This window comes from Epinephelus fuscoguttatus, linkage group LG18, assembly GCF_011397635.1.
Source record: "Epinephelus fuscoguttatus linkage group LG18, E.fuscoguttatus.final_Chr_v1".
Lineage (NCBI taxonomy): Eukaryota > Metazoa > Chordata > Actinopteri > Perciformes > Serranidae > Epinephelus > Epinephelus fuscoguttatus.
In genome coordinates, this window is record NC_064769.1 from 23,139,017 (window position 1) to 23,164,574 (window position 25,558).

The following is a 25,558-nucleotide window of genomic DNA, read 5'->3' on the forward strand; positions in this document are numbered from 1 at the left end:
GTTTTGCCCATTTTGTAGTTATTTTGTGTCTCTTTGCAGTTCCTTTGTATCTCTTTGTGTCTCTTTGTGGTCAGTTTGGGTTTCTTCCTGGGCGCCACCTGTTAATTTCATTGACATTTTGCAAGTGAAGGCCAGGGGGAAGGAGGCTGACACTTTGGACCCCTGTCCTTGTGCCCAGTAGGTCCATTCAGTAATCTATCCATGCTTTGGCAGGTAGGGCCATAGCCACAATTTTCTTACTAATTAGATTTTTCATGCCTGATTTATTCACTTTACTGTTGAATGTATCTTCTGTAAAATTGTAATCTCCTGTCATGGTGATATAAATGCTGCTAAAGGCTTTCTTACAAAAAGAGGAATATAACTGTGATGGGGAAATGCTGAATTATTTGATTGTAGTTTTGCACTTTTGGCCTTATGGTGCTGTATTTTCTCCACAATTGAACACCTTAGGATGCAAACAGAGAATGTGTTGTAATAATAATAATAATAATAATAATAATAACAATAAAGTTAATGATAATGATAATAATGACAATAATCTTTATTTTAAAACTGAGGAAATAAAAGACTAAAAAGACTTCAAGTCTAAATGAACTTCTAACTCAAGTAAAATCAGAACAGTCAGTGTAGTATCCGTTACCAACTGTTGGAGGCAGTAATGCACCCATGGATGCTACAGTCTGCTGCACAGGCACACGAAGAAGAAAAGTTGGGTTTTTTGGGTATCTTTTTACCCTAGATTCTGCCTCACAGGCAGCACTTCTTGGCTGTGTAAGCAATAAAGTCCAGTTTGTCTTGTTTTGTTTTGCCAAAATCAGCAGTCGTAAACTATAGCTATGGCCTCAACTATGACTTCAACTTCAATGTAATTGGTAGACCGTGTCGGACACAGGAGAAAGTCCAAAGAAAGGTTTGCCTGACAGGCTTTCCTGAGGGTAAAAAAAACCCGTTAACCCTTCCTTCTGTCACCATTTTTTTCTGTTTTTGACTCATGTTATTGCTCTTGTCAGGCAGAAAGAAGACGGTGGAGAAAACGTGGACGGTGTCTTTCTCTAATGTTTAATTTTGGCAATTTGACATCTAGTTTGCGTTGATTAATACAAACAACAGAGTGAAGAAAGATACAGCGATAAAATGACGGAGCGGTCGTCGTTGTTACTTCGTAAACAATTAGCAGGTAAGTTAGCTAACTGTTGCTACCATGGCTTATTTTGACTGAAGCGTTGTACTGAGTTATCACACGAAAGGGACCATTATTATTTTCAGTCGTGTGCTGTTTTAGTTAATTAGTCAGCTACGTTTTTACATACAGATACAGCTCGTGATAACAGTAAACTGCACGTGTGCTCATAGCACGCCGCACAGCTGTTTGAGAGGATATGACTAATGCTAGCTGTTGCTCAATAGCCATTGAAGGCTTTTCGAAATCACCACTCACAGGCCAATACATGTGCTTAGATATTCAGCTACCAGCTAAGCATTGTCAGGTATCTCTTTATCAGTTAAACTAACATTGGGTCACCTAAATTAGTAAGTACATTCACTACACTGAATGTAAAATTAAAAGCAACCATTTTGTTTTTGTTCCCTTTTTTCACAGGGTAAAGGCAAAGATCTAAGACTTAATGCAATCGGTAGATATGTTTCTGTCACATTTTGGACACAAATTTGAAAAATTCTGTGTTAGGTGGATAGATTAATCTGGGAAAGGAGAAGTGCTCATTGACAGATGTGGCATCATTACTACACAGGTGTGCCTTGGGATGGTCACAATAAAATACCATTTTAAAATGTGTTGTTTTGTTCACACAATACAAAGCCACAGATGTTGCAGATTTTATGGAGCATGTTCCTGACATGCTGACTGCAGGAGTGTCCACCAGAGCTGTTGCCCGTGAACTTAATTTTCATTTCACTACCTTAAAACAGCTCCAGTTTTGTTTCCCTGAATTTGGCAGTACATCCAACCAGCCTCACAACTGCACAGGTCAGTTACTTTGACAAACTGCTGCCAGATCAAGACCTTGGTGAGGATGATGAGCAAGCAGATGGACTTCCCTGGGATGATTTCTGACAGTTTGGGCTGACATTCTTGGGTTGTGCGAACCATTTGATGCATCTGCAGTCCTGCAGGTGAAGATTCTGGATTTGGAGGTCCTGAGCTGCGTGGTCTGCAGCTGTGTGGCTGGTTGGATGTACTGCTAAATTCATGGAAATGTCATAGGAGACAGTTTATGGTCCTGTTTGTGGACATTCCTGCAGTCAACGTGTCAGTGGCCTCAAAACTTTGTGACATCTGTAGCATTGCGTTGTGAGACTGAACTGCACATTTTAGAGTGGTCTAAAATCAGCACATAGATATGCCACACCTGTCAGGTGGATATATTATCTTGGAAAGGAGAAGTGCTTATTAACACGGATTTCAATAAATTTGCGACCAAAATTTAAGAGAAGAAATTGAATGAAAAAAGTCTTAAACCTGTAAAAATGGGACCAAAAACTAAAGTGTTTAAGGTTTTGTTCAGTATAATTTGATGAACTTACTCTCCACGTTGATACAGGCTACTTTATGTTTGACAGTACCTTGATTTAAAATCATTTTTTAATGTACACTAAACTATTTGCATCTTATATTTCAGAGCTCAACAAGAACCCAGTGGAAGGCTTTTCTGCAGGTCTTGTGGATGATGATGACATCTATCAGTGGGAAGTGCTCGTCATTGGACCTCAAGACACATTATTGTGAGTGAAATGATTTGCCATTCACTTGTAGCTGGGCTGGATATTCACTCATAATCCTCAGTGTACAACTTATCACCATCTTCTTTGTCATTTGCAGTGAAGGAGGTTGCTTCAAAGCCACTTTAACCTTCCCTCATGACTATCCTCTGAGGCCTCCCAAGATGAAGTTTATCACTGAAATCTGGCATCCAAATGGTGAGAACTAATTTAATCCTTGTATGTCCAAGTAATCTGCATCAAAATAAGTATTTAAAATCAATATTCCTTTTGTGTAGTCAGTGTGAAAATGAATATTGTGGTAGCCTACAGTCAGAATCTGCTAATCAGTATCTTCAGTTATGTTTACGTAAATAGATTTTTTTGCCGATGTTTGGGACTAGATAGGGGACTAGTCTCAAACTTCTGCATTGGCATTTTAATAAACTTCAACAGCAGTGATAAGTTGCTGTGAGTTTACAAACATGTTACTGCAGTTTACAAACAGTAATCTCTGCATATTCTTGTTCACTGCCAGTGGCAAAAAATGGCGACGTGTGCATCTCCATCCTGCATGAACCTGGTGAGGACAAGTATGGCTATGAGAAGCCTGAAGAGCGCTGGCTGCCAATCCATACAGTGGAGACCATCATGCTCAGCGTCATCTCCATGTTGGCAGACCCCAACGGAGAGTCTCCTGCCAACGTAGATGCAGCTGTAAGTGTCCCATTGTCTTTCATAATAACGCTGTCAAGCTACCTGTATAACAAGTGATATACAGTGTACAATGCTCCAGGCTTGAAAATCATATTCAACATTAAGTTCATTGCCATTTCAACAAGAATGGATCTAAATATATATCTAAAATTTCCCTTAAAAAGCAATACAATTAAAAACAGATTTTACAAAAGGAAGAAAACATTTAGCAGCACAGTCATTAAAATCAGGCAAAACATATCAAACAAAAGGAAACATTTTATTCCTTATCTCTGTGTATACATGTATACATGTGAAGAAGCATGCAGAGGGGTGTATACAACCTAAAATGACTATGAAGTCAACCCAGTTTAGTCTTGCCTTTCTAATGCAAAATCCAAACAAGTGGTCAGAGTGACGTGGGTCCCTGTGGAGGCAAATCACAGCCTGTCAAGGCCGAGTTGAGTCTTAGTTGGGAGACAGAAAAAGGCAAAAGTTTAAAACAAACCACTCTCATTCCAAGGTTGTTAAATACAGATGTTTTGTCAAGCCCCTCGGCGTCTGAAAGGGACGCACAGGGCATCCTTGAGTGTATTATCTATATGACGCACAGCTAAAATTCATTGTAACACGTGGTTACTGTTGTGAGAGGGTTGTGGTACGGTTTAGGCAGCAAAACCACTTGGTTAGGTTTTGAAAAAACATCATGTTTATTGGCTGTTTGTCATGTAACGTAATGTGACATAAATACATCATGTGAGCAATAGTGGTGCACGATGACTGCATGTGAATTTCACACTGGACACAAATGGTGGTCTCCTGGGTTAAAGTATTGTTGTGTATGACCCATCCACCTCCTCTCCCTTCTGCCCTACACAGACTTTCACGTTCTGTATACTACGTCAGTTACTTCAGTGTAAAGTATTGACACAGATGGATTTACATTAGAGTTAACTGAAAGCGCGGTGGGTCTCATGAAGACGTTAAAGGGTGCCTAAAACTTGCAGCGGAGCGTGACGAAGCATCATTAATTGATGCCCTGGGAATGAGAATGTGTTGTTTAGATGAAGTAAATTGCACAATATGAGGCCAAGATGTAGCCACAAACAAAAACCAAGGGGAAGTAAAAGCTGCATTAAGTCGATCGTTAATATTGTTGGATTTTTTTATATCCTGCAGAAAGAGTGGCGGGAGGATCCTAAAGGAGTTTTCAAGAAGAAGGTGGCTCGCTGTGTGCGGAGGAGTCAAGAGATGGCTTATGACTAAAGGCTTACTCCAGTCACCAACACAGTAAGTATACCTACCTGTCAGGATTCATGATAGTGGAATCACACACAGTTTGGGGGCCGTACACATGCTGCATTTTTTTGTGCCCTTGAATTCATTGTTTTTAATGTAGATGCGCAGCAGGCAAGTTCAAACACCAGAGCAACGCTGTCACGGTGCACACTTGTTCCCAAGTGCCCTTAAATAAACGAGTTCAGCTTTTGGAATGCAGCAGCACGCATCACGTGTCATGTGATGAGGATGAACCAATCTTAGCCAACAGATATCTCTCCCTTCTTGCGTAAATATTAGTCTGTGGTAAATATGGAGAAGTTAAACATTTTAGTGCAGGGCTGCCAGAGCTTTACATCTGTCCCACAGACAACAGGCTTCCACACAAACAGCGCCTGGAAGAAGATCAGCTCTGCACTCAGGATTTCAGGTAAGTAGGCTATATGCTGCTTGCTGCTGCGCTCTTGAAAGCTGGCACAGAAAAGGCACAAAACTTGCACCCAGCCTCTGACCTCGCGTTGCCCAGGTGGTTACAGGCACTGCATGTGTACGGCCCCTTACTGTTGCTGCTCATCCAGATGATGTCTTCTCTTGTAAAGCCATGTAGCGCTGTCATTTACACATTAACAAATGAAGAAAACCAAACCCAGATGTTCATTTTGTTTCAGATTGGAACTGCACAGGGGATCTGACAACTGGTTACACTTAAGTCGGCTACATGACCACGGGGATGTCAACATCAACTAGTCACCAAAACAAGAAAAAGAAAAAAAAAAAAACTTAAAACCCCATATTTCCCTACTAATTCATGTCTTGCAGTTTGAGGGTTGCTATTTATACATTTTGCTGAATGGCAGTGACATTCATGCTGCCAAAAGTTAGCTTTTACTTTCCCATTTTCCACCATCGGTTGCTCGAGACACTATTTCAGGTGAAGCATTTAACTTTCTCTGTTGTGTACATACTCATCAGATTTTACAAGAAACCATCCCCTTTGATAAATAATGATAAACCATTTTGTTAGTTTACTTTCTATTTACCTATTTATTTAGAGTGAGACTGCTTTGAGATGCGTATCGTCTGTTATGGAGGGTTTTTTTGTTTATTTTCAGCCTGCCACACTGAGCCATCCAGTCTACAGCTATTTCATCACTTATGCAATTTTGCAGTCATTAAAGAGATAGACGTACAGACACTGGCTCTCCTTTCCCTGCACACACCCTCAGTGTTCTGCAGAGAAAGTGGTCCTCCTCTACCCGAGGGGCGAACTTCTTATCACCCAGCGCTGCCTTAACTTTGAACGCCAGCGAAGGACACTTATCTCCAAAAAGGACTGCATCTGGAGGCTTGTTTTGAATCCAGACAAACTATTGTGGACAAACCAAAGAGAATAAACCAATAAATATATATATATTTTAATTAACCTGCTACAGTTTTTACTTGTGTGAACATGAAATGTGTTTGTCTTTGCTTGGAAAACTTTTGTGAACACTGCACATGTGCAGAGAAAATGCGCTCACCTTGCCTTTGGGAGAGGTGGTGTGTTGATTGTACAGTAGCACTTAAGATAGGCCTACACCACCCAAAAATGACCTGCTGGTCTTTTTCCGCTTAGTATGGAGGTAATTTGAGTGATAGGTATGCAGTGGCACCCACTTTAAGTCAACAAATTAAACATTGTGGAAAAAACCCAACTAATAAACCTCATTGTGGACGTGTATGAGTTACTGAACTGTGTGAAGTGCAGTAAGAACAAACCAGAGTCCCACATTATTTTTCCAGTCTCCATGATTGCTTTATTGAATTAAGCACCAGCTCAATATGGTCAACATCCAGATAAGTGAAGACATATCTTTAAACTCAAAGAGTATAAAATCATCTTAGCAACACAGAAGCAAAACCCCCACCCTCACCCAACCCAAACAGAAAAATCCATCCATCCGTCTTGCAGGTGTAGAATAGAAACCGAGTCCTGAGTTGTTTACTGTCCAGGAGCTGACAGACTTTTGTTCATGAACTGCCTTTTGACAAAGCACACCCACCACTGGAGGGAAAAACAACAACAAAGCAACTCATGTCAAGTTAAATCGTCCAAAGCTGCTGCACTCAGACTACCTGAGACAAGATGGGTACCTCACAAAACAGGATACAGATTGTTTTAGTGCTCAACACCTGAACCTGTACTCAATATGTTGAAATGCCATGTATAGATTCGATGGATGTGCTGTGTTCAAATGAAGAACACCTATTTTTCCTCTTACCTGTAGTGCTGTTTATCAATCGTTATAGTTTTTGTGAGTTGCTGAGTGTTGGAGATATCGGCCATAGAGATGTCTGCCTTCTCTTAAATATAATAAGACTACACGGTACTTGGCTTTTGGTGTTTGAAGCATCAAAAATAATTTTGAAAAACTTGAGAAGTTTCATGTAGGAACTATTTTCTTTCTACCGAACTACACCTGCCAACTGTTTCACCACGCGGGGGGAAGTGTGTATCTATTCATAGATGAGAGACTCGCCTCGTGCTCACGACAGCGTGAGATGTTAACATAAATGTCGTTCTCCTTGGCTGAGTTTAGCTCGCTCAGTGGTGCTAGGTGAGCTAGCAGTAGATGCACGCTTCCTTCTGTGCAGTGATGCAATTGGCAGGTGTTGTTTGGTTAAAGGAAATAGCGCCTACATGATGTTGCTCACAATAAGGTCTGTGGATTATCTTGATTAACCAGGTCATGATTTCTGAAAATCTTTGAGTTTTTCAAATGTATTTAAGCATTTTGATCACCATCTAGTTCTGATATATTTAAAGAGACGTCAGACATCTCTTCCGCTGAGATCTCCAACACTCAGCATCTTACACTAAAACAATCTACACAGATAAAAAGCACTTCAGGTAAGAAGAAAAATATGTAGTTCTGGTTTTGGGGTGAACTGTCCTTTAATGTTCCTATGTTAATCCTTAAGAAGGCACTATAGCTCAGTATTCTGTAATGCCTTCTCAAGTTGTCTGTAGTGTTGTACTGAGGATGTCAGGCTCACCTTGCTGGGTTTGTCTGTCTGGGGGTCAAACACGCGATCACATAGCCTCAAGCCGGTTTCCTGGCGGATCTGCTGGAGGTACGCCCTCATAGTATCTGGGAAAGGTTGCAGAGCAAGTGTTATCATCACCAAACACTATCAAACTAATACTATGGAGGAGTCACACCATAGCATAATATTTATTACTGCTACATTAAGACTGGGAAATAGGACCTCAGGCAGTAAATTTTTGATGTCCAATCATTATATTTTCTTACTTTTACGGAAAAAAGAAGCCAGTGTAAATATTCAATAGTAGTTTAAAGAGCTGTGACAATTCCAAAGCAAATATGGACATAGTGTTGGTTCAGTAAAATTGACACCTCAGCCTTGACATATCTCCAGGGATGATAAGTGTCCACACCCACTGTATAAGAACAAGGCTAAGGGACATCGCATAAGCATGAAACAGCACTTTCACCTCAGATCCTAAAAGCTGGCGGGGCTGTGGTCAGCATTGCTATTTTGGGCTTGATATTACTTCAGGCTGGGAATTATATGGAATATGAGAAGGGTACAAGGAAACCGGCTGAGACCAACCGAGTGAGTTCTTACCATCCTCCTGCTTGTTTGCAGGTTTGACATACATAGCGTTGAGAGGGAAGCCAGGTTCCCCAGGAATGGGAAAGTTAGTGATGCCCAGAGTGTACATCTCCTTCTCTCCCTGGCTTCTAGAGCTGCACTGTAAAGAGCAACCACATACACCAATGCTAACGGTTAGGTCACCTGTTATAGCAACACCTATTTAAATAAGCATTCCGGCAGCCAATTTCTCCTCCCTGTGTGTAAGGAAAACAATTCACGTTCTATTAAAACATTTAATGGCTCAGTGAAAAACATCTGGTAAGCCCTTGTGGCTTTTTTAAAAACCCTAACTTTAGCACAAGCCTTTAAATTGCTGCTACGCATCTCAAAATTTGCATGAAGCCAGTGTGCAGACCTTTCCCACTGTCAACTCTACATTAACAAACATGCGGTTTACCTTCTGTAGCCTCTTTAGGCATTCAGAAATGTACAGTGTGACATAGATCAGCGTCCTGTCCGCCTCATTCTGAAAGAAACAAAACACACAGATTAGCACAGTTCCAGCCAGGTCTGAACAGTAAATGGTTACGTAGGTTAAATCCTGAGCAAATATGCATTGCTGAGGGGAACAGGGAGAGCAAGCTGGGGCATGTGAAAGAATGAAATCCACAGCTGCTTCAAGACACAGAGAGAAAACGCATACAGGAACAAGCACACTTGGAAGGTACATACTTGTCCCTCAGCCAGATATCTTCATGAACAAATAAGAATTCTACTCTTCTTTATGTTTCTTATTTAGTTAAATTTTGCTATGTCAAATATCTACAGGCAGCAAAGTTATGAAGACTTTCTTTAAACACTTTGGCCACCTTTTAACGAGGGATAAATGCAGGAAATACAAGTGATGGTAAAATGCTTACCTTGATTTCATAGTTCTTAAAGAAAACATTGGCCTTGAAGTAGTAGATAGCCTCATCAATGATGTCTGACTCAATACCTGGAATGGAAAAAAGGTATTACTAATTGAAAAAGCTCTCGATTCAATACTAGAGCTGCAAATAGTGATAATTTTCATTGCCGATTTATCTACCAATTATCTTCTCCGTGAATTGATATAACCAAGTTAAATTTAAGACTTTTAAAGAACTTTTTAATACCACCTTATATGAAATTTAAGACCAAACCTGCAAGTTAGTACTTGTTGAACAGAAAGGAAAAACTTCAACAATTGGGTGAGTTTAAGTTTCGTGTATTTAATGGAAAAAGAATAAAAATCTTGTCATAAAAACTATTTATTGTTGCAATTCTTTGGCCTGTCAAATGATTTTAAACAGTCACTGGGTCGGTCAGGCTGTTGAAATTTTCGCAGCAATGTGACTGACATTATTTAGGACCCATCAAATCTGAATTTAAGACTGACTTTTTATGGCCATTAAGAAAATGTAATTTAAGTCTTTAAGGACCTGCAGACACCCTGAAATAGTGAAAATGTCAGTGCTTCCCAAAACCCAAGTTGAAATTCTCAAATGTTTTTTTCCACAACCCAAAGATATTCAGTTTACTGTCATAGAGGAGGCAAGCAACTAGAAAATATTCACATTTACGAGGCTGGAATCAGAAAAGAATAATTTTATAGTCAAAATGTATCAATTAATCGTTGCAGCTCTTATCAGCACAGTCTGAATCTTGCTTGTACAAGTGTTGTCAAGCTGTTTATTCATGCAGAGTTATTTCCTGTTTTGGTCACTGCACAAGTTTTTTGAATGTGGTGAAGCTCTATTTTTGTTTTGTGATGTAATTGTGATACACAGGCTGCTAAGAAATGACTCCAGTTTTTAATAACCTTATAACTGGCATATTTGGCACTTATTTTGGCCCCACTATGACTGCCTTTGTTTTGTAGATTATGATTTTTTTTTTTAATGATCTTTACAATACACCAAAATCTGAGAAGTGCACTAACTTCCAAGCTTAACAGACACAAAGAAAAGCTTTAAGCAGAGTCTAAAGACATTAATGAAGAAGTTGAACTTCAGGATGCACTCTTCAGGCCATATATGGAAGTAAAGCTAAAACATGTATCAGGAACTGAGCAACGTGTCATCACACTGCAACAAAACTAACTCCAGCAGCTGGGAATCCATTACAAGCTAAACATAATCACAGTGTTTCTGTGATTGAGAGGGGTTAGCTTTACTTTGTGTTAATTAAAATGACCACACAGCCTTACCGTCTCCTCTGGCTGGTCCTTTGAACTGGGTTTTGAGGGGAAGCAGAGCCATGTTCCCCACCAGCCTGGTTTCGGGGATCATCAGGCTTGAGTGATACGCCTTAAAAAGAGGCAAAAAGTTGCTGTCACATACATTTACCAAGTGACGTTAACTAGGAGTTATATTACTGTTACATCGCTAACATCTCTGCTGTCATCCCGTGTGATTTAACGACTATGCTAACATGACACCAAGCATTTTATTTTAACAGATACTAAACTAAAAATAATTTGCATAAGAGTTAAAAAGGTGAATTTGCGATTTCTGTCATGCAAAACGTCACTAAATTGTGAGCAGATGCTAACACAGCTAGCCAGCTATGCTAACAAGACTCCACATCAAAGCTAACGCTAACTCGGAGGCCCCGGTGTCACCCAGCTCCGTTGCTATGCAGGTTGTTTGCTCTAAAGCCCACAATAGAAGCTTCAACTGCTCAATAATCTTTTTTTAATTTACTCACCGGCATGTTGAGTGATAAATATCAGTCCAACTGCTCAGCGAGAGACAAATACGAGCACCACCGGACCCAGCTTCCGCCTGTCCCACCCTTCAGTTTTACAGGAAGTGGCTACGTGCTATGTAGCGTACCGTCCACACGGGGGTGCTAGCACACCGGTTTTATTCACACAGGAAGTCAGGCTGTATTTTGTGTATTTTTTATTTAAAAATAAAGCAGTCAACTTGTACATTTTGTCTAATATTTTATTTAAAAAATATAGCATTAATAAATGTATTTAATAACTCTTTTAAAACTTTACACTGCCCTGAATGAACTCATATCACACATTTCTGGAGTCATCAAAGCAACACGCAAGAACAAAACCTCAGAACATACATGACACAAAATGTCCACGTTCTTCAGTCAGTCTTTTCCACACACATGTCCCTTTTTACTGTCCTTGTATTCACGCGCCATTCTTCATCTGGACTTGACACAGTGTATCCTGGTTCTTTATCAAAATGTTTTTTGTTTCTGTTTCGACTCTGACCCCTTCATTCAGTATTCCTGGATTCACACGACTCCTCAGCTGTCCCCTTTGTCTTGAAAAGCTTCATCATAATTTAGGTTAGCAGGCTCCTCTTCAGTTTCCTGTTGAAAAGGAAATGATAGGAAAAACAACAAAGGAATTATTCATAAAATCATGATAATTTCCAAATAAACTGTACGTACACCAAATTGTTAAAGGTCCAGTGTGTAGGTGTTAGGTAGATATATTGGCAATAATGGCATATAATATATGTTCTCTTAAGTGTAAAATCACCTGAAAATCTAAATCAATGTTAGAATGAGCCATTTGACTGACAATCATGTGGGAACAAAGAAGCAATTCACTTTAATATCTTTTGGGGTACCACTTGGTCACCCTTTTTTGGACTAAAATTCATGGCATTCTTGAATTTTTTTTTATTATATTATTTTTTAAACCAAAAAAACCTTTAATTGTGAACTGATATACCTGATTAGATTGGGGGAACTCAAATGGAGGAAAAAGGATAAATATCTGCTAAGAATATTATTGGTGTTGTGTAAGAAATCCCTAACCAAGAAATGGTGGAAAAAAGAAATACCTAGTATTGAGGAATGGATTGACTTGGGATGTAATATTTATGTAATGAAGAGAATGACTTTTAGTTTGAGAACACAGAAGGAAATCTTTATTTAGAACTCGATGAAATGGTTAGTCTCAAACATTAGACCTGATTTTGTCTGAATAAGTACTAGAAACACATTGTGGTGAGATTAGCAGCCCCTAACTGTCTCTGCATGTATGTCTTGATTCAACATTCTTGTTAGCACAATCTATTTATCTGTTATTTATTAATTACAAAAAAAGAATGAGCCATTTATACGGGGGATTGGCAGTAGCCCAGTACGGACAAACCAAACACTGACTCTAAAGAGGGCCATCTGCATTTTGGCATCAGCCATTGTAGTTAGCAGCCGCTCTGCAACAGGCAGCATTTGAAAAACACCGATTTTTTAATATGAAACTGCTTTATTCAGTGTTTATACTGCTTTGAATCACCATGTCTGTTTGATCTGGAAAGGAAAGACCTCTGCGGATAATGCGGATCCTGGTATAAACCCTTTGAACGTCTGGATTTTAAGTTACCAGAGACAAAAGGTGAGCACAGATTAGCAGGTTCTACGTTAGTGGCCTGTGTCTGATATGCCAAACATCACTTGACAAACTTTGATTTGTAACGTAAAACTGCTTTATTAATAGCCCCTTTTACACTGCCAGATTTTCTGCGAATGTTGGGCCGTTTTGCTGGCAAGCTGCGAGCGTTGATACGCACAGAGTCAGATTGGTGAGTTGATCCGAGGTGCCCAATTTTCCGCCTCACAGGGTAGTCATATTGGCGGCACCCCTTTAGTTTAAAAATACAGAGGCGGCCCTCTGCATCGGGAGGGGCTGTTGAAGACTTGTGGGAGGAGCTGATGATGACACCACACATGCGACCCACTGGTGGAGGATAAACAGGAAACAGCTGATAGCAGGAATTAGCGAGCAGCCAGTACCAAGAGGGAAACGCAAACCTGACAGACAATGTAAAGATGAGCAACTGGGGAGACAAGGAATTGCGTGCCCTCCTTGTCCTCGCAAACGAAGAGGCCATTAACCGTCAGGTGGCAGGGGGCGGTGAAGAACGGGCCGACTTACGAGAGAATTGCCAAAAGACTGACTAGCTGCTGCTTCCCTCCCACGTCACTGTTTACGTCACACGCTGAACTACACGTTTTATTACTTGCTCACGCCCCCCATTGCCCCGAAAAAGGCACATTCTGTATAAACAAAAGTAGGTAGGCAGCATTTTGCTGCACTCCCCGATTTTGTTTTTATACTGTCAATGCTAAAAAAATACTGATTGGGCTTTCCTTATACAATTCCTGTTTAAAAAGGGCTATTGTTTCTACTGGTCTAAGTCACTGAGTCTTTTTGTTTTGGTGAGGAAGTCTCCAGATGTTGCCTCACAATAAAAACCTCCTGAAAATCTGGATCAGAAATAAGGTGAGCACATATCCGCAGGTGCTCAACAAGTGGGCTGCCTGAGACATGCAGAACTACGTAGGAAAAACACTGATTTGAAACGTAAAACTGCTTTATTCAGAGTTTTTACTAGTTAAAATCACCTGGTCTGTTTGTTTTGGAGAGGAAGAGACCTCTGCGGATAATTCAGCTTACAGTAAAATCCTCTAGAACAAGGAACACTGAAGGAATCCTAACTGGGTGAAGTTTTAGCTAGTTGCAATTTGCGTTGATCAACGCTAAATGCCACTATATCCTCCTAAATCTTACACACCGGACCTTTAAATGATATCTTGCTGTGTTTTGTATTTGTTAGTTTCTTTACCTTTGGCTCCTTGAACTCCAGGTCCTCTCCATACTGTATAGAGAAGTCAATGTTTTGCAGTACTATGTTAATACCCTCCTCATCTGTGCGGTCAAAAGGCAGGAATCTCACCATGCTGTAGTCATCAATCTGGACACAGACGAAAAGAATCATTAGAGGAATTCTAGATTCTGATCCAAAATTAAACACAGTATCATATTAAGAGCTTCACTTACCAGACCACAGATGGCTGAAGTCAGCTTCTTGAACTTTGTGCTTCGGATGGTATCGGAGTTATCTTCCATCATTGAATACATGTCTGGGTCCAGGTACCTAGTGATAAAAAAGCAAAACATAACTGAGGTTCAGACTATTAAAGAACTCTCTTTAATGAAAGAACGTCAAAGACAAAAAAAAAACCCTCTCTTATTTGGGTCTTATGCAACTTACTTCTCAATCTCCTTCTTGGCCTTGGGATTCAGCAAGTCCATTTTTGTCATGATGTTTACTTGAGGGATCTCTAACGACACCATGGCACTCAGGGCAGCCATCACTCCTGAGATGAACTGCGGATAGAGACAATAAAAGATGTGAGACTTCACGCTTGCTTTTATTACTACATTAAGTGCAGATATAATGACACAGAAGAGACTGTCTGTAACCTTAAAAGACTCCACCATGAACTGGGAGTCCACCAGAAAGACCCCACACACCCGAAACTCCCACTGGTGGAGCTGCTCCACCAGCTGCCTCATTACAGGGAGGTGTGTGTACAGTTCAATCTGACCTGCAAGAAGAAAACTACTTGTCAAAACTGTGCCACAGCTGTAAAACATAGCGTCACAGTTTTAATCTATAGTGCTGATGTAAATACAGTTTACACAGTAACTCATAATTACAATGCTGTAATGAAAATTCTGGCAAATCTCATCTTAGTTTCTCCCATTCACGTGTTATCTTTCTTAAACAAATTCACCTTCTCCTTTAGTTGTGATGGTTGTTAAGCTGTCTTGATTGTTGAGGACAGGAGGCCTATTTTTTTTTTTACTATCATTATTACAAGTGTGTTAAAGGAACATTCACCCTCCAAATGACCATTTGATATCAATTAATCACCAAGTGTAACGTTGAATTTGTGAAGAAAACTTAATGGAAAACTCAATGGAATATGTAGCTTTATCGATGCTCTCTTAAAAGCCAGACCCCATCGAAAAAAACATTAATTTTACCATGCTCAACACAGGGGCTGCTGATCTACTGCTACCTTGAGTGGTAGTTTGTTTTACATTATTGTGTGACTTTCGTGAATCCAACCTAATCTTTTAAAACATGAAAGTCACACAATAACATAAACAAACTAACTGACCAAGGCAGGAGTAGACCAGTAGCTCCTGTGTTAAGCATGGTAAAATTACTGTTTTGTAAATGGAGTCTGGCTTTGAGGAGAGCATAGATAAGTTTCACTTTTAGTTTGGTTCCCTTCAGAAAGGACTGTCTATTTCGAAAGTGCTGAACATACAACTGGATAAATGAGACTTGCATTATACTGCATGAGTTGTGTGAGAGTTTATACATGGATTTTTATGATATGGTTGTTTACCTGGACAATCAAACAGTATGTAGTCATCTTCTACGTGACCCAGGCTCTCCTCGAGCCAGTCAAAATTATTGGCGAAGTACTCCATGCAGAACACCAGGCCTCCGTTAGGGCCAAATCTGAGAGAGGCGTCCTCCATCACGTCATCCACCTGAATGAGTTCACGGATGTCTGTGGACACAAAGACAGTGAGGCATAGAGCAAAATGACAACAACTAAACAACACCAAATAAATATTAGCATGTAATTCTGCACATTTATCTCACTAACAATGTGCAATGCAGAAAGAATCACGTTCCTTATTAATACACTGTAGCAAATGCAATTCAATAAGCGAACTACTAGGGGTGGGTATCACCAGAGGAGCCACCATACAATATTATAACGATACTTAAGTCCCAATAAGTGGTACTGGGTATTGCGATAAAATATATATTGCAAGTATATATTACCTTTTTTGAACTGTAAATTATGTCCCCACAGGAACACTTTGTCATCACCTCTTTTATCTAATATGATAACGTTTTCAGTCTGTTTTTTATTGTGTCTTTGTAATGCCGTAGACTGTAATGTAGACTCTTTCAGCGAGTTAACATGAGTTACTATCCCCACAAAGGGGTCTCACAACACACATCATCTCTCCCTCTCCTCTCTCGCACTGTGCACACAGGAGTCGGTGTCGTCAAGTGATTTTGTCATAAACCTTTGGTAATATAAACCTATGTGAGGCTCAATGCTCGAAAAATAACTACATATATGTGAACGTGCGATAGTTGTGGTATCATAACAGCCTGTCACAGGTTACAGTGTGATGATTAGAGGAGAAATAGCAGAGCATAAAGGTCCAGGTGGAAAAAAAACAACTCAATCATTTAGGATTTTGCTAGAAGACAGAAATCACCTGTTGATTTATAGATCCCAGGGGTAAACTTTTTTTTGTATTTGGGAGCTGTTTAAATGTGTAATTTGTGGTACATGTTATTTGTTGAACTATAAATATTGTATACAGAATCTGAATTTCACTGAGTTACTGTTGTTGTTTACAAACTAAAGAAACGAGATCATTTGTGTTTAGTTTTACTGAATATTTTGAGGCAAACTGTTAAATTACATCACTTGTTTTGTTGCTATGCTATCTTCTTTAATGAATAATGCATTTTTAAAATCATTTTTCATAATTCCATTTGTCATATCGTCATGAATATCGTTAACACAAAAATACTCTGAAATATTATATATTATTATTCTAAGGCCATATCACCCATCCCTGGTCAGAAGCTGTGACATATGTTTATTTATGATGAAGGGAGGGTCATGCATTTCCCCCCGTCACTCAGAGAGGCTCAAGGAAAATATCTGTAGCTACAGGGATAGTCATGATACATAAATATAAGATAAATGAAGCCATTCCCCGACTCTGATAAACAAAGTATAGTCCCTAAGTGAATGTAATCTGTAATGCTGTATTCACCTGCCATGACAGGGTAGTCAAAGTACTCAGCTGCTGGGTCCAGGTTGACCACCTGCGCTGAGCGGTTCAGGCTCTCTAAATGCTGGATCATGGTGGAGCAGTACGTACTCTGAAATGGAAAAACAAAGCTCTAACAATACACAGACAAAAGGCAGGTATAGCCTAAACTTGGTCTGTGTGGATAAGACTACCTCATGCCTTTAGCATGGCGCTTTAGCCGGATAGCATAACAAGTCATTTCAGCGCGTGTAACTGAGTGACTGATGACGTACCTTCCCGCTGCCCGCCGGGCCCATCACGAGCTGTGCGAAACGAGGCATTTTGCCTCAATAAAAACGCGTTGTTTTAAAGTTAAATCCCTTTATTCGCTAGCTACAGCTAACTATAGTGACTGTAATGATGCCTAAGGACTTCTTCTTCTTCTTCTTCTTCTTGTAACGGACAATCACGCCCGTTGTCAGTCTCACTACTGCCATGTTGTATGTAGAGGCCAAGAGGGGAACTACATTCACAGGCCTCTATTAGTTCACCTTGCTAGTACCAGGTTGGACCCCTTTTGCCTTCAGAGCTGCCTTAATTCTTGGTGTCATGGATTCAACAAGGTGCTGGAAACATTCCTCACAGATTTCAGTACATATTGACATGATAGCATCACACAGTTGCTGCAGATTTGTCAGCTGCACATCCATGATGTGAATCTCCTGTTCCACCACATCCCAAAGGTGCTCTATTGGATTGAGATCTGGTGACTGTGGAGGCCATTGGAGTACAGTGAACTCATTGTCATGTTCAAGAAACCAGTTTGAGATGATTTGAGCTTTGTGACATGGTGCGTTATCCTGCTGGAAGTAGCCATCAGAAGATGGGTACACTGTGGTCATAAAGGGATGGACACAGTCAGCAACAATACTCAGGTAGGCTGTGGTGTTTAAACCATGCTCAGTTGGTACTAAGGGGCCCAAAGTGTGCCAAGAAAATATCCCCCACACCATTACACCACCACCACCAGCCTGACCCGTTGATACAAGGCAGGATGGATCCATGCTTTCATGTTGTTTACACCAAATTCTGACCCTACCATCTGAATGTCTATTGTCCAGTTTTGGTGAGCCTGTGTGAAGTGTAGCCTCAGTTTCCTGTTGTTAGCTGACAGGAGTGGCACCTGGTGTGGTCTTCTGCTGCTGTAGCCCATCTGCTTCAAGGTTCGACGTGTTGTTGGTTCAGAGATGGTCTTATGCAGACCTTGGTTGTAACGAGTAGTTATTTGAGTTACTGTTGCCTTTCTATCATCTTGAACCAGTCTGGCCATTCTCCTCTGACCTCTGGCATCAACAATATTTTCACCCAGAGAACTGCTGCTCACTGGATATTTTCTTTTTCAACCATGCCACCTTTAAAGTGACTTAAATCACCTTTCTTCTCCATTCTGATGCTCAGTTTGAACTTCAGCAGGTCGTCTTTGACGATGTCTACATGCCTAAATGCAGTGAGTTGCTGCCACGATTGGCTGATTAGCTATTTGTGTTAACAAGCAGCTGAACAAATGTACCTAATACAGTGTGCATTGAATGTACATGACATTTGCTCCCTAACTGAATTTTATGTCCTCATTAAAACCTGGAAATTAAAGATGTATTTACTCAAATCCTGTACACATAAAAATGTGTAAAATACTAGGAGTGTCTTAATTTTGAGCAGTTTTTTTTACACCCATTCGCAAATTCTGATTTTATGCAAATAAAGTTATTAACATTACCAACCATAATACATGACCGTATACAATTAAGAGAAATGTGGAAGACAAAAACAAAAGAACTACCTGGCAGAAAAAAACATTAGTGATTGAACCCTTGATGTTTTCTTAATTGAAATTATCACCAAACAAGGCTTTATTGACAGAATACACACATGAGATTTACAAAACAACACCATTTTGTTGCCCATGTCTCTTGGGGCACAGATAATTAGTGTTCATGCACAATTCATTACAACTGCATAAGCTGATCTGTTGACAGCACCATGAAGTAGCTCATCTACAATTATTATTTGTGGTCACCTCAAAACCCAGAAACAACATTTATATTGCATTCATGCAAATATAACTATAAAATATCCTGCATATTTTATACATAGAAGGCTACTTGCCCGTATGTGATCTTACATGCTTTGCCAATTGAGACTCATCAAAGTATCTTTTCCCGCAGATCTTGCAAACATATGCTTCTCACCAGTGTGGGCTCTTCTAATGTGGACTAACAAGTTATAACTACTTCCAAAAGCTTTTCCACATGTTTTGCAAGAGTACGGCTTCTCACCTGTGTGGATTCTCATGTGGACTAACAAGTTACTATTACGTCTGAAATCTTTACCACATATTTTACAAGAACACGGCTTCTCACCTGTGTGCATTCTCATATGAACTTTCAAATCTGGTGTCCGATAGAATCTTTTCCCACATGTGCTGCAAGAATATGGCTTCTCACCTGTGTGGGTTTTCAGGTGTTGCTTCAAGTAATCACTATGTGTGAAAGCTTTGCCACAGGTGTCGCACTGAAACGGCTTCTCTCCTGTGTGGGTTCTCATGTGGCCAATCAGGTGACTCTTATATCGGAAATCTTTGCCACATGTTTTGCATGAAAATGGTTTCTCACCTGTGTGGACTCTTTTGTGGATGTTCACTGATGATATCTGACTGAATCTTTTCCCACAGATGTTACAGGAATACGGCTTTTCACCTGTGTGGGTTTTCATGTGGCCTTTCAAGTGGTCATTAAGTCTGAAAGATTTCCCACATACCTTGCATGTAAACGGCTTCTCTCCTGTGTGGATTCTCAGGTGGATATTCAAGCGAGACTTAAACCTGAAAGCTTTCCCACAAATGTCACATGTCACAAATGTGTTATGGTGAAACTCTGACGGGTTGCTTTTGTCATGTTGACCCTGTTGTTCTAGCTCTGCTTCTCTAGTTGACGTTGAGTCTCCTTGCTCGTCTCCTTCTTGATCGGGACTCTCAACTTCATGAGAGCTGTGAGAGAGGAGATAGTGGTCGCTAATTAGCTCTGGTGTGACAGAGCTGTTAACAAAAATGTAGTTTATAAGGTTTTCCTCCAACACATTTTGAGGTTCATCGATGCTCAAGTTCAAAGTCTGATCTTCATGAGGAGGAGTCACTAGAAAGGTCTCAGTCTCCTGCTTCACTTCAAGCTGCTCTCCCTCCTGACTGCTGCACACTTCCTCCTCTTCCTCTTTAATCTGTGGAGGCTCTGGCTCCTCTTGGTCCACACTGGACTTCCTCTCCTCAATACAGAGCTGCTGCTCAGCGACAACCTCCTCCTCCTTACACACATCTTGCTGTGGGAGCTCTGGAGGGACACACAACAAAAGCGAGCTTATTATTACCCCTCATTATCCCTCTGTTTCGTGGTATTTAAAAAAAAATGCCGTTTACCCACCTATCCTGTGTAAGTTAACTTCCGGTTTCCAAGCTATATCCAACAGTCTGCGCTGACGGTCGATCTCTTTCTCGTACTCGACGATAGTTTTCTCAAAAACTCCCAATATTTCTTCAGCAGCAGCAGTTAGTCTCTCGCTGACAAACCCTCTCAAATACTCAACTGAAGACATTGTTGCGTCATTGCAACTGAAGGTGCCTGCTTCAATTAGCTCGCACATAAGGCCTTTCTTGTTTACTTCCGTTTGTGCTACACGAATACTGTCCGACAGTGGAATGTATGTTTTTTGTTGTTTGGTTCCGCTTGCAATTGTTGGCATTTTTTAAAGAACGTGAGTTTAACACCAGTAAAGGCTGTAACGAGCTGTCTTAGTATCATTTGTGTTTTATGAAAAGGCAGCCGTAACAGCGCAGAGGCTTCGTTTTGTATTCAAACTCAGCATAGGAACTATTGTTGTGTTGGTTTAACATTTGCTTCCTAACTTAATTTTAATGTTCTCATCAAAACCTGGACGTAGAAAATGTTCAAAATACTTGCATAGTTTTCAACACCCATTCGCAAATTTTAATTTGACATACAAGTTTCACGCAAATAAATACTTTAACATTACCACCCATAAAACATGACAGTGATTGAATGACTGTCTGCATGTTGTGTCTACTGTCACTACACTAGTATTATAAGAGACCATGCAATTGTAGATGAAACTACCCTTTCTCTCAATAAATTTAATAATAATAATAAGTTTTATTTGTAACGCACTTTACATAAAAACAAATCTCAAAGTGCTACAGAAGGCAGTGCAGATATGCTATGCTATGAATTAAAAACAGACATGATGAAATACATTGAAGGGCTTTAGTGAAAAGGTAAGTCTTTAAGTTGCGTTTAAAAGCGTCCACAGTCTGCGGTGCTCTCAGGTGGTCAGGGAGAGCATTCCACAGTCTGGGAGCGGCCGAGCAGAAAGCCCGGTCAACCCATGGTGCTGAGTCTGGTCCTAGACCTTTGATTTTAAAGTACCATTTCCTGCTGAAGAGTAAGTGACTAATGGACAGTGTGTTGACAGAGACGACAAACTAGCTCGACAACATGGCCAAACACAAGTATGACGCTGCATATTTTAAACTGTGGGGACCTTGAACTAATGACTAAGGAGAAATGTGGACCCCACAGCTGGACCTGTTGGGAACCATGGCAATAAACATTCAAGATAAATGCTGCTGCTGCTGCCAAAAAGACTCTCTGGTAGGATGAAAACATGATTGATCCAACACTGGAGAGTTTATTAACTGACATCATCACCAGACAAGGCTTTATTGACAGAGTACAGACATGACACAGGAAAACAACATCACGTTGTTGCCTACGTCTCTTTGGGCACAGATAATTAGTGTTCATGCACAATTCTTTACAACTGTATAAGCTAATATGTTGACAGCACCATGTAGTACATCATCTACAATTTTTGTTTGTGTAAAAGGAGAACAACAAAAATTATATTGTGTTCATGCACAAACAAGATACATAGAGATATCCAAGGAAATATTGCAGACAAAAAAAGACCAGTCTACAGGAGGTGTCAGATGTTTTTTTCAAGCCTGTGTGTGTAAGAGCCATGTATTTACTTTTGTTTCCATGTATTCATTTTTTGTTTTGAGGGTAATTTTCCTCCGAGCCACCAGAGGTCAGTGTCGTGTCACGTAGCTGAGGCGGAAGGTGGCTACAGGTGTCTTAAATTTGTGTTGATTTTGTAAAGGTTTGCTGAAGTGGTAGGACGCGAACAGTTTTCGACTGTGCTCGGTTTTTATTTTTGTACTGCATTGTGATCAAAGGCTTATTGGAAGTTAAAGGAACCATCGCGAGAAATAAAATGCAGTTTAAGTTAAATTGCAACGTCTACCATCGGTTTTATTTTGTTTTGTGTTAAACTGAGTACACGTCCTACCAGCCATTTATGCCACTGTCAGCCGGTAGCGGCTAAGTATAAGACTAGTCACTACAATGTGTAATTCAACATGCTGCAATTCTGTCGCTTCCCACTTCTCTGAGTTCTTTTGTGTTTTGACCACAAGAGCAGAACTGTCCTCTACATGTTTTGGAAATACAAGGCCACTGTGATCTCACGTGCCTTCTAAACTGAGACCCATTAAAGTATCTGCGTGGACCCTCATATGAGCATTTACATCTGATGTCCGACAGAAACTTTTCCCGCAGATCTTGCAAAGGTACGGCTTCTCACCAGTGTGGGCTCTTCTCATGTGGACTAACAATCCATAATTCTGTCCGAATCCTTTCCCACATATTTTGCAAGAATACGGCCTCTCACCTGTGTGGATTCTTATGTGAGTTTTCAATTCTGTTGTCCGACGAAAGCTTTTCCCGCACGTGTTGCAAGAATACGGCTTCTCTCCTGTGTGGATTCTTATATGATTTTTTAAATTTGATGCCCGACAGAATTTTTTCCCACATATGGTGCAAGAGTACGGCTTCTCACCTGTATGGGTTCTCTTATGAGTGTTTAATGTTGACACCTGACTAAATCTTTTCTCACAGACGTTACATAAATATGGCTTCTCCCCTGTGTGGATTCTCATGTGAATTTTCAATTCTGATGTCTGACAGAAACTTTTCCCACACATCTTGCAAGAATGTGGCTTCTCGCCTGAGTGAATTTTTTTATGCTTGCTTAGTGTTGACAACTGACTGTATGCTTTCTTACACTGTTTACAAGAATACGGCTTCTCTCCTGTGTGGATTTTAACGTGTTTATTCAAATGCCACTTAAACTTGAAAGCTTTCCCACAAGTGTCACAATCAAATGATTTTTTTCCTATGTCAGTGTCATGATGAATCTCTGATAAGTTGGGGTTGTCTATACTGTTAGTGTGAATGTTGCTTTCGTCACAGTGACTCTGTTGTTCTGGCTCTGCTTCTCCTCTTGATGTTGAGTCTTCTTGCTCGTCTCCTTCCTCATCTTCACTCTCAGCTCCATGAGAGCTGTGACAGAGGAGCTGCTGCTCACTTTCCTCATCACTACGAGTCACTAGAAAGGTCTCAGTCTCCTGCTTCACTTCAAGCTGCTCTCCCTCCTGACTGCTGCACACTTCCTCCTCTTCCTCTTTAATCTGTGGAGGCTCTGGCTCCTCTTGGTCCACACTGGAGCTCCTCTCCTCAATACAGAGCTGCTGCTCAGCGACAACCTCCTCCTCCTTACACACATCTTGCTGTGGGAGCTCTGGAGGGACACACAACAAAAGGAACACATACTACTCTGATGGCAAACAAGAAAATGCTCACATGCGAGCTGGTTTCATAAATATTAATCTTCTCTTTTGTGGGATTAAAATAATAAAGTGCTACTCACCTGTCCTGTATACCCTTACTTCCGGTTTCCAAACTATATCCAACAGTCTGCGCTGACGGTCGATCTCTTTCTCGTACTCGACGATAGTTTTCTCAAAAACTCCCAATATTTCTTCAGCAGCAGCAGTTAGTCTCTCGCTGACAAACCCTCTCAAATACTCAACTGACGACATTGTTGCTTAATTACAATTTAAGGTGCCGCGTAGTTTTACTTATGGACAAAATTGCTTCAATTAGCTCGCACATAGTGCCTTTCTTCTGTTTACTTCCGTTTGTGCAACACTAATACGTTCCGAAAGTGGAATATATGTTTTTTGTTTGGTTCCGCTTACAATTGTTGGCTTTTTTGAAAAAAAAACAAACGTGTCGAACACAAATCAAGGCTGCAACGAGTTGTCTCAATATCATTTTTGTTTTATAAAAACGCGACAGTAACTGCATAAAGGCTTTCTTTTGTATTCAAACTCAGCATAGGAACTGATGTGCTGGGGTGGCATTTGCCCCCGAACTAAATTTTAATGTTCTCATCAAAACCCGGAAGTAGAAAATGTTTAAAATACTTAAAATCAAGAGTCTGTATTTTGAGAAGTTTAAAACACCCATTCGCAAAATATATATTTTTACATACAAGTTTCACGCAAATAAAGTCTTTAACACTACCACCCATAAAACATGACAATAATGACTCTCAAACCCCCACACCCCAATTTTTGTAGTGTAGTATTTCATTTTATGTTACATTTTTATTTGCGTTGTGACGTGCCAGTTTATTTTGTCTTTGAATGTATGTTTGAAACGTTCATACTGTAAAGTTAATGTTTGTGTGCTGTCAATTTGTGACTGTGTGCTTTGTATATTTTGAAAAGCTAAAATAATATGTACAAAAAAAAGACAAAAAAAACCATGATGATAAACTAGTGGTTCCAAACTGGCGAGTTAACACTTGAAAAGTGGGTCGTGGGTCAATGATGGTCTGGGGAGGCACATCCTTGGAGGGTCCCACAGACCTCCATGTCATAGCTGACAGTACCCTGACTGCTGTTAGGTACCAGGATGAAATCCTCAGAGTGACTGATGATTTTGGTTTCTACTGACCGCTGCTACATCATTTTGTTCTCAACAAATTATACAATGTACATCAGTAAAGATTTTCAACTTGAATAATTCGTTCATCAAGATCTGGTGTGTCATTTAAGTGTTCCCTTAATTTTTCAACAGTGTACAAATAAGAAAAATGCTGAAAAAAAAGACTTGATGGCAGGATGACAAAATGAGTGATGCACACCACCAGTTCATTAAATGAAATCATCACCACACAAAGCTTTATCAATAGAGTGCATACATTAGATTAAAAAAATGTTTACACATGTCCCTCTGGACACAGATCATTAATATTCATTCACTTTTCATTACTACTTTATAAGCTGATCTGTTGACATCACCATGGAGTACATCATCTACAGTTTAGTTTGTGGTCAGCTCTTAAACCCTAACAACATAAATTATCTACGTGGGTGCAGGTACAAAATCAAATCAAAAATAGCAGACAAAAATTGAGAAGACTAGTTCGCAAGAGGTGTTAGGAGGTTTTTCAAGTATGTTTTTCAATGTGCTGCAATTCTGTGGCTCCTCACTTCTTTGACTTCTTGTGTGTTTTAACCATGAGCCACCAGAACTGAATTGTCTCCAATATCATTTTTTGAAATACAAGGTTACTTGTTTGAATGCAGTCTCATATGCCGTGTCAAACGAGAGCCCTCAACGCTTTTTACCT

General features: G+C 40.1%; 3 protein-coding genes and 1 pseudogene across 3 annotated transcripts; 1 reads left to right on the forward strand and 3 right to left on the reverse strand.

Moving 5' to 3' along the window:
* Positions 1 to 967: 967 nt before the first annotated feature.
* Positions 968 to 6,118, forward strand: LOC125905672 (ubiquitin-conjugating enzyme E2 G1-like). The gene is made up of 6 exons (XM_049603810.1): positions 968 to 1,180; positions 2,643 to 2,745; positions 2,843 to 2,940; positions 3,260 to 3,438; positions 4,597 to 4,707; positions 5,364 to 6,118. The coding sequence occupies exons 1-5, from the start codon at positions 1,138 to 1,140 to the stop codon at positions 4,681 to 4,683; spliced, it is 510 nt and encodes a 169-aa protein (XP_049459767.1). The 5' UTR covers positions 968 to 1,137; the 3' UTR covers positions 4,684 to 4,707; positions 5,364 to 6,118.
* A 347-nt stretch (positions 6,119 to 6,465) lies between these two features.
* arpc3 (actin related protein 2/3 complex, subunit 3) lies at positions 6,466 to 11,155 on the reverse strand. Its single transcript, XM_049603809.1, has 7 exons — positions 11,026 to 11,155; positions 10,526 to 10,625; positions 9,216 to 9,292; positions 8,753 to 8,821; positions 8,326 to 8,452; positions 7,732 to 7,826; positions 6,466 to 6,739 (listed from the first exon to the last, which is right to left on the reverse strand). Exons 1-7 carry the CDS (start codon positions 11,029 to 11,031, stop codon positions 6,677 to 6,679), a joined length of 537 nt encoding a protein of 178 aa, XP_049459766.1. The 5' UTR covers positions 11,032 to 11,155; the 3' UTR covers positions 6,466 to 6,676.
* Positions 11,156 to 11,205: 50 nt separating this feature from the next.
* On the reverse strand, positions 11,206 to 17,390 carry gpn3 (GPN-loop GTPase 3). The gene is made up of 8 exons (XM_049603805.1): positions 17,242 to 17,390; positions 16,970 to 17,078; positions 15,502 to 15,669; positions 14,564 to 14,688; positions 14,352 to 14,467; positions 14,138 to 14,234; positions 13,923 to 14,051; positions 11,206 to 11,655 (listed from the first exon to the last, which is right to left on the reverse strand). The coding sequence occupies exons 1-8, from the start codon at positions 17,287 to 17,289 to the stop codon at positions 11,590 to 11,592; spliced, it is 858 nt and encodes a 285-aa protein (XP_049459762.1). The 5' UTR covers positions 17,290 to 17,390; the 3' UTR covers positions 11,206 to 11,589.
* A 1,480-nt stretch (positions 17,391 to 18,870) lies between these two features.
* LOC125878551 (uncharacterized) overlaps positions 18,871 to 25,558 on the reverse strand; it is a 69,638-nt pseudogene continuing 62,950 nt past the window's right edge.

What these genes read in the sequence shown, in the direction of transcription:
- gpn3 (XM_049603805.1), bottom strand. Translation starts at nt 17,289, where the DNA reads ATGCCTCGTTTCGCACAGCTCGTGATGGGCCCGGCGGGCAGCGGGAAG. An exon ending in TGACTACCCTGTCATGGCAG is followed by an intron (nt 15,670 to 16,969) that starts GTGAATACAGCA and finishes TTGTGTCCACAG; the next exon opens with ACATCCGTGAACTCATTCAG. An exon ending in GCCAAGAAGGAGATTGAGAA is followed by an intron (nt 14,235 to 14,351) that starts GTAAGTTGCATA and finishes TTTTATCACTAG; the next exon opens with GTACCTGGACCCAGACATGT.
- LOC125905672 (XM_049603810.1), top strand. Translation starts at nt 1,138, where the DNA reads ATGACGGAGCGGTCGTCGTTGTTACTTCGTAAACAATTAGCAG. An exon ending in ACTTCGTAAACAATTAGCAG is followed by an intron (nt 1,181 to 2,642) that starts GTAAGTTAGCTA and finishes CTTATATTTCAG; the next exon opens with AGCTCAACAAGAACCCAGTG. An exon ending in TGAAATCTGGCATCCAAATG is followed by an intron (nt 2,941 to 3,259) that starts GTGAGAACTAAT and finishes GTTCACTGCCAG; the next exon opens with TGGCAAAAAATGGCGACGTG.
- arpc3 (XM_049603809.1), bottom strand. An exon ending in GCCTAAAGAGGCTACAGAAG is followed by an intron (nt 8,453 to 8,752) that starts GTAAACCGCATG and finishes TGCTCTTTACAG; the next exon opens with TGCAGCTCTAGAAGCCAGGG. An exon ending in AGACAGACAAACCCAGCAAG is followed by an intron (nt 6,740 to 7,731) that starts GTGAGCCTGACA and finishes TTTTCCCTCCAG; the next exon opens with TGGTGGGTGTGCTTTGTCAA.